Source organism: Sabethes cyaneus, chromosome 1 (genome assembly GCF_943734655.1).
Source record: "Sabethes cyaneus chromosome 1, idSabCyanKW18_F2, whole genome shotgun sequence".
Lineage (NCBI taxonomy): Eukaryota > Metazoa > Arthropoda > Insecta > Diptera > Culicidae > Sabethes > Sabethes cyaneus.
In genome coordinates this window covers 72,583,267-72,590,389 of record NC_071353.1, presented here as the reverse complement: position 1 = coordinate 72,590,389, position 7,123 = coordinate 72,583,267, and the positions used below count along the sequence as shown (strand labels likewise).

The window sequence follows — 7,123 nt, the reverse complement described above, 5'->3', positions numbered from 1 at the left end:
GAGACCGTAAAGTGTCTTTACTGTGGGGAATTTCTTCATGATCTTCTGGCATGTCCCACGTACAAGCAACGGGGAAAAAATTAAAGCGCTCTCTTAAAGAACGCTCAAAGCGATCTTTTGCAGAGATGCTATAGAGAGCTACGCCACCTATGCCAGGAAATATCTTTAACCTTTTGCCATCTGATGAGGGTACATCTGATGATCCCGTGGCAGGACCCTCTTGTACCTTGCAAGATAGATCTAGAAAGAGAAGAAAGAGCAACTCACCTAGTCCTTCTCGCAAGGGACGCAAGATACCTCCTGACGGGACAACATATAGCACAAAACCACAAAAAGGAAGCGGTTTACAAAATCCGAAGCAGGTACCTCCTGGTTTGCAAAATTTTAAATCAAATCAGGATTACCCACTGTTTGCGAGAGTATTAGATAGGCACTAAATTACTTGAACACCCCTAACACGATCCACACGATCGCTGATAAGTAGGTCCCTTTTTATCTCACGCTTGATTCGTTCTGTTCTTTATCAGTACCGATCACTATCAGCTGTGTAGAGTTTCTCTTTGATCTCTATCATTTCGGTCTCGCCGGCCAGCCGAATGTAGTACATAGATATACCAGTTAGTTCAGTTCATACCGTCGGGATAAATACACTCGCTTTCGCTATCCAGAATAAAGTGTATTCAGTTAACTAAAGGAAGTGGTTTAGTGATCAGTGCATTCCGAAAAGTGTCCGATCGAATCAGATCCTTCGCGGCAACATTTTCTGGTCCTTCGAACCGGATATCCGGTACCAGACAGGATCGATTCGCGGACACTTGTTCGAAGAAGACTTTTGCGTGGTGATTCAACTACTCGCCTTAATTGCGAGTCATTGAACATTCGGACACGGACGAAGCTCGAGACTGCGGACAAGTGAAATGTGCAGTGCATGAACAGAAAAAGTGTAGTTCAATCAGAAATTGTACCAAATAACTACTGAAAAAGTGCATGAACAGAGTGGTTTAAACGGAACAATAGATCAGTGTCAACGTAGTGCATATTGCGACGCCATCGCGGTGCGCGTTGGGATGCCATCCTGCAGAAGTACAAAGCGCTATTGTGAACAGGAATTCAGCGCATTGCGAACCGCAATTCCGCGCCATCGTGGAAGATCATCGCCTCCATTCGTAGGAGCTATTGTTCAGTCTACATTTCGGATTCCAGGGAAGTTTATGCATGTTACCGGTGGCTTGTTGCATGTAGCCAACCGGATTATTCGAAAACTGGTCAATAAAATTTATAAATTGCATGTGAGTCTTTCTTTGGCAAGTTGCATGAGATGTGTCCGCTTTGATTAGTCTGGTAATTTGCTGGGTTCCGCTGCTGTCGACTGTTCTGTTGGTCGATTCCCCTGCTGCTGTCAATTGGGTTGCATAGTCCAATTTCTGTACCGCGAGGCCGCGCAGGTGGAACGTAGAGTCGATCTGCAAATTAAGTGGTTATCTCTTGCTGCAGTGAAAGTAATTAGTGGTTCATTATTGAAGTCGGTTTTCAGTGACGTTATCAGTGATTAAAATGAGTTTGAATGACGATTTACGAACACTGCTGAAGCGTGAGCGTACGATTTATAAAAGGTTAGCTGTGGTGGAAGCTTTCATTAAAAATGACCATGAGAGTAATCAGTGCGAAATTGAAGTGCGATTGCAGGTGCTCGAGGATGCTTATAAGGACTTTTTCCCACTTCGTGAATCGATAGAGCTGAGCACACAGCAGCTTGCCGAATTTGAAAATAAATACTGTGCTGTGAAATCCCAGCTTTTGAAGTTACGTCCTATACCTGAACCCCATCAAGCCACATGTACGAATCATGTCCAAGCTGAACAAACGGCATCGTTCACCAAGATCAAGCTCCCCGAAATCCGTTTACCTTCGTTCAGCGGAAAAACTCGCGAGTGGATAGTTTTCCGTGATACCTTTCTGAGCTTGATTCAACAAAATCCGAACTTAAACTCGATGGACAAGTTCACTTATCTCAAGTCGTCGCTTACAGGAGAGGCACTTCAGGAAATAAATTCTATCGAACTCTCAGCTGCTAATTACGAAGTAGCCTGGAAGGGTCTTCAGGGACGGTACGAAAATAAAAAACACATCGTGAAGTCACACTTAGACGCACTCTTCTCGCTAGAACCACTCAGGAAGGAGACATGCGACGGATTACATCATTTAGTGAGTGAGTTCGAGAAAAACTTGCAAATGTTGGACAAGCTGGGAGAAAAGACTGCCAACTGGAGTACTCTTCTAGCTTATATGATGTGCTCTAAGCTGGATGCAACCACACAACGCCATTGGGAAGTTAAACACAACAGCAAAGAAGTTCCAATGTACCAGGATTTGATCATCTTTCTTCGGAATCAGTGTTCAGTTCTCCAGTCCGTGATTCCGCAGAAAACGTCCGCTGCTGAAACCCGACAGTTTAAATCATCAGTTTGCCACTCCGTTGTCAAGGTTGCTAACAAATGCCTGTTCTGTGGAGAACCGCGGCATTCACCGTTTCAGTGTACGAAATTTCAAAGGATGAAAGTATCGGAGCGAAACGAGGCTGTGATGAAAGCGAGGCTGTGCAGAAACTGCCTCTATCCTGGTCATTACGCTGGGTCTTGCGAGAAAGGAGTCTGTCACCACTGCCGGCAAAAACACTATTCGATGCTGCATGCTGCGCCGGTAAGATCCTCCGTCCCACCCTCGCAAACGAAACCTCCTACTGCAAACCCAACAACACGACAAGCACAGCCCAAGCCGCAGCACTCAAACCAACAAGCACACACTCATTCAGACACTGCACTTGCAAACACAACCAACTCACACAATACAGATTCACAAGCCAGTACCAGTTATAGTCATGCTACCAATAGTCGTACCAGTCAGACTTATGTTGCACTTCCTGAAACGTCTAGACCACATCAAATTCTGTTATCGACGGCCATCGTTAAGGTCAAAGACCGCTTCGGAAACACTTTACTGGTAAGAGCATTGCTGGATTCCTGCTCTCAGCACTGCCTTATGACTAAGGAGTTCTCGAGAAAACTTAAGTTCCGAGTTACTCCTACGTACCTCTCCGTTCAGGGAATCGGATCCTCCCAGTGTGAGTCCACAAAGCTTGTGGCCGCAGCAGTAGCTCCGAGGTCTCGCAAATTCTCTTCTTTCGAAGAACACATGCAGTTTTTCGTCCTTCCGAAGCTTACGGTATCGCTGCCTACCTCGAGTTTCAATGTTTCGGAATGGAACCTGCCCGATTCAACGTTTTTGGCGGACCCAGGATTCAACGCATCCGGGCCGATAGACATTATCATAGGGGCAGAGTACTATCTGGATCTACTTACGGAAGGAAAAATGCAGGCAACAGAAACTGGACCCACTATACAAAAAACTGTGTTCGGTTGGGTCGTTTCCGGGCGTGCTGCAAGCGGCTCTACAAGCATTCCCCGGTCCATCGTCAACGTGTGCTCTACAGCAGATATTCAAGAGCAGCTCACCAAGTTCTGGGAGCTCGAAACCTGCCACTCAGCTACCACGAATTCCGTCGAAGAGTCAGCCTGCGAGATGTTCGAGAAAACAACAGTACGAGACGAAATGGGAAGATTCGTCGTCACACTACCAAAAAAGGACCATCTGATTGCCAGATTGGGTTATTCCAAAACCACAGCACTGAAACGGTTCAGCGGAATGGAAAGGCGGCTTGCAGCAAATTCTGAGTTAAGGAAGCAGTATTCCGCATTCATTCACGAGTATGAAGATCTCGGTCACATGCGTGAAGTCGTGGATGAAGAACCTAGTAATCAAGTGAACTATTACCTGCCTCATCACGCCGTGCTGAAACCCGAAAGCACTACGACGAAGCTTAGGGTGGTCTTCGACGCCTCTTGTCGCACATCCACAGGAGTTTCATTGAACGATGCGCTTTTAGTCGGACCAGTCGTCCAAGACGATTTGCTCAACATCATACTTCGATTTCGTCTCCATCGTTACGCGATTGTCGCTGACATCGCCAAAATGTATCGTATGATACGCATGCAGCCTGCAGACCAGCGATTGCAGAGGATCGTATGGAGGGATTCTGAGGATCAACCCATTCGCGCGTACGAGTTATGCACCGTTACGTACGGAACCGCTGCTGCGCCGTACCTTGCCACAAGATGCTTGCAGAAATTAGCAGAAGAAGGAGCCAAAACTCATCCAGAAGGCGCGAAAGTATTGAAAAATGACTTTTATGTCGACGACATGCTATCAGGTGTCGACGATGTCGAGAAATGCAAGCGGTTTGTAGCAGAGATGATTAGCTTAATGGAGTCAGCTGGAATGTCGTTAAGAAAATGGAACTCGAACTGCGAGGAGATACTATCTGTTCTTGAAGCTCTTCGAGACGAACGCTCCGTTCTAGAGCTCGATTCGTCCAAATCTACAGTTAAGACGCTCGGTTTGGCTTGGGAGCCATATACCGATCGTTTCAAATTTAGCACTCCAAAGTGGAACGAGACAGCGGGTATTACAAAACGTACTGTCGTTTCAGACGTCTCCCGGTTATTTGATCCGTTGGGCCTTGTCGGACCTGTGGTCGTGCAGGCAAAAATTTACATTCAAGAACTCTGGAAGCTGGAGTGTAACGCGGACGACCCACGTCAGCAGCGAATTTCAAGAGCAGTGGCAGGAATACAGAAGAAACATGAGAGGTCTCGATGGATTATCGATACCACGGTGGATCGGGTTCAGCACAACGACCCAGTCTCAGCAGATCCACGGATTTTGCGACGCATCCGAGAAGGCCTATGGGGCCTGTATCTATCTCCGAATTGTTTTAGTCGATGGAACCGTATCAGTTCAGTTGTTCACTGCAAAATCTCGGGTCGCTCCGAAGAAGAAAAAGCGGCAGACAATCCCACGACTGGAATTATCAGCACTGCTGCTTGCTCACCTGTACGAGAAGTAGTAGTTGTGAGTAGCACTAATATTAATGCACAGGCATATTTCTGGACGGATTCGATGATTGTTAAGTGCTGGCTAGCATCACCGCCGTCCAGATGGAAGGAGTTCGTCGCAAACTGAGTCTCCGAAATACAGCACATCACGAAGGAAGGGACTTGGAATCACGTTGCAGGCGTTGAAAACCCTGCCGATATTATTTCAAGAGGGATGTCTCCAGCACAGCTGCAGTATCAGTCCGTTTGGTGGTACGGATCCAACTGGTTATCGCTGGACGAAGATCATTGGCCACAATCTCAGCAAAATTCCGAAGAATTTGATCCGTCTACCCTAGAGGAGAAAGGTGTCGTTGCTGCGGTAGCTCAAGGCACCGAACCGTGGTATATTTTCTACCTGTTCTCATCATTCTCTGCGTTAGTTAAGGCGACAGCAGCCGCTCTTCGTTTTGGCTTCAATTCCCAACCAACAAACAATAGCGTGCGGAAGGTTGGACCTATAACTGTTAAGGAGTTCGACGATGCACTCCGCGTATTGGTGAGAATGGCACAGAAAGAATCCTTCCAAGAATACATTGACCTCACCAACGGTCGTCAGGTTCGAGAGTCGTCCAGAATAGCATCTCTGAATCCTCAACTTGTAGATGGAATACTCTGCGTTGGCGGCCGGCTACAAAACGCAACCATATCGTCCAGTCGAAAGCATCCTTACATTTTCGATCATCGTCACCGTATCACGAAGCTCGTAGTCACCGAGTATCATCACAAGCTGTTTCACGCAGGCCAGCAGGTCCTAATCTCATCCGTTCGAGAAAAGTATTGGCCTACCAGCGTTCACACCCTAGCTAGAAAGGTAATCCACGACTGCGTACGCTGTTTCCGTGCAAGGCCGAAGATCCAAGAACAGTTAATGGCTGATCTTCCCTCGGAAAGGGTCACAAAGTGTATACCATTCCAACGTGTTGGAATCGATTATTGCGGGCCGTTCCAGGTCACGTATCCACAGCGTCAATTCCGTCCAGTGAAATGCTTCGTCACTATCTACGTTTGTCTGGTCACGAAAGCAGTCTACATAGATCTAGCAGCTGACATCACCACCCGTGCGTTTCTTGATTCTCTTACACGCTTCACTTCTCGTCACGGCAAACCCAGTATCATCATGTGTGACAACGCTAAAAACTTCGTTGGAGCGAAGCGGCAACTCAACGATATGCTCAGATTGTTCCACAACCAGAACTTCCAGAACAGCGTCATCAAGCAAGCAGCAGATGACAAGATTGACTTTTGTTTCATACCCGCACGCTCGCCGAACTTCGGGGGTCTGTGGAAAAGCGCGGTGAAGTCCTTCAAGACACTCCTCAAGAGGACCATCGGCTTACGCAGTCTTGTTTACGACGAATTTCATACAATTGTGGCGCAAATCGAAGCAATCCTAAATTCGCGTCCACTGACACCGCTCAGTAATGATTCGGACGACTTTGAGGCGCTGACACCAGGGCATTTTGTAGCACAGCGTCCTCTCGTCGCAATTCCGGAGCCCGATCTTCACGACGTGCCAGAAAACAGATTATCAGCATGGCAAAGAATGCAGAAGGATGTACAGTTAATGTGGAAAAAGTGGTCGACACAATACCTCTCCGATCTGCACAACCGAACCAAGTGGACCAGGAAGCGGGATAATGTTAAGATTGGAACGATGGTGCTTCTGAAAGAGGAAAATCTTCCGCCACTCAAGTGGCTCCTGGGTCGTATTACTGATATTCACCCTGGAAGTGACGGCAACGTACGTGTAGTGACCGTGCGAACCAAAGATGGCAGCTACAGACGAGCAATCAGTAAAATCTGTGTACTACCCATCTCCGACAACTTCTAATTCGACCAAGGGGAGACAGTGTCTCCTCCACCGGTGGGGGCCGGAGGGCCTCCACACCTCAGTAAGTTATGTATTGTTTTATATTTCAAAAAGTTAATGGAATATTTTATTCGCAGTCGTATCGTTATCTTGCTTCGATTGAATCAAGCAACTGAGGTCGCTATTCGGCCACTCCCTTTTCCCCAAAATTCTGAGGGTAACCTGTTTTGTTTCGGTGGTGGAATAATTGCATGATGCATGTTGCAGTTACGCTGAGTAAATCAGCCTGTTCAGTTGTCGGTGCTAGTCGCTAATGCAG

The 7,123-nt window shown here is 47.1% G+C and overlaps 2 protein-coding genes across 2 annotated transcripts; both read left to right on the top strand.

Annotated features, from left to right (window-relative positions):
* Positions 1–1,554: 1,554 nt before the first annotated feature.
* LOC128745821 (uncharacterized) lies at positions 1,555–5,079 on the top strand. Its single transcript, XM_053842892.1, has one exon. It carries the CDS (start codon positions 1,555–1,557, stop codon positions 5,077–5,079), a length of 3,525 nt encoding a protein of 1,174 aa, XP_053698867.1.
* Positions 5,080–5,166: 87 nt separating this feature from the next.
* Positions 5,167–6,825, top strand: LOC128745820 (uncharacterized). The gene has a single exon (XM_053842891.1). It carries the CDS (start codon positions 5,167–5,169, stop codon positions 6,823–6,825), a length of 1,659 nt encoding a protein of 552 aa, XP_053698866.1.
* The last annotated feature ends 298 nt before the right edge of the window (positions 6,826–7,123 follow it).

Bases quoted from the DNA above. Each gene is read 5' to 3' on its own strand.
- LOC128745821 (XM_053842892.1), top strand. From the start codon at position 1,555: ATGAGTTTGAATGACGATTTACGAACACTGCTGAAGCGTGAGCGTACG.
- LOC128745820 (XM_053842891.1), top strand. From the start codon at position 5,167: ATGTCTCCAGCACAGCTGCAGTATCAGTCCGTTTGGTGGTACGGATCC.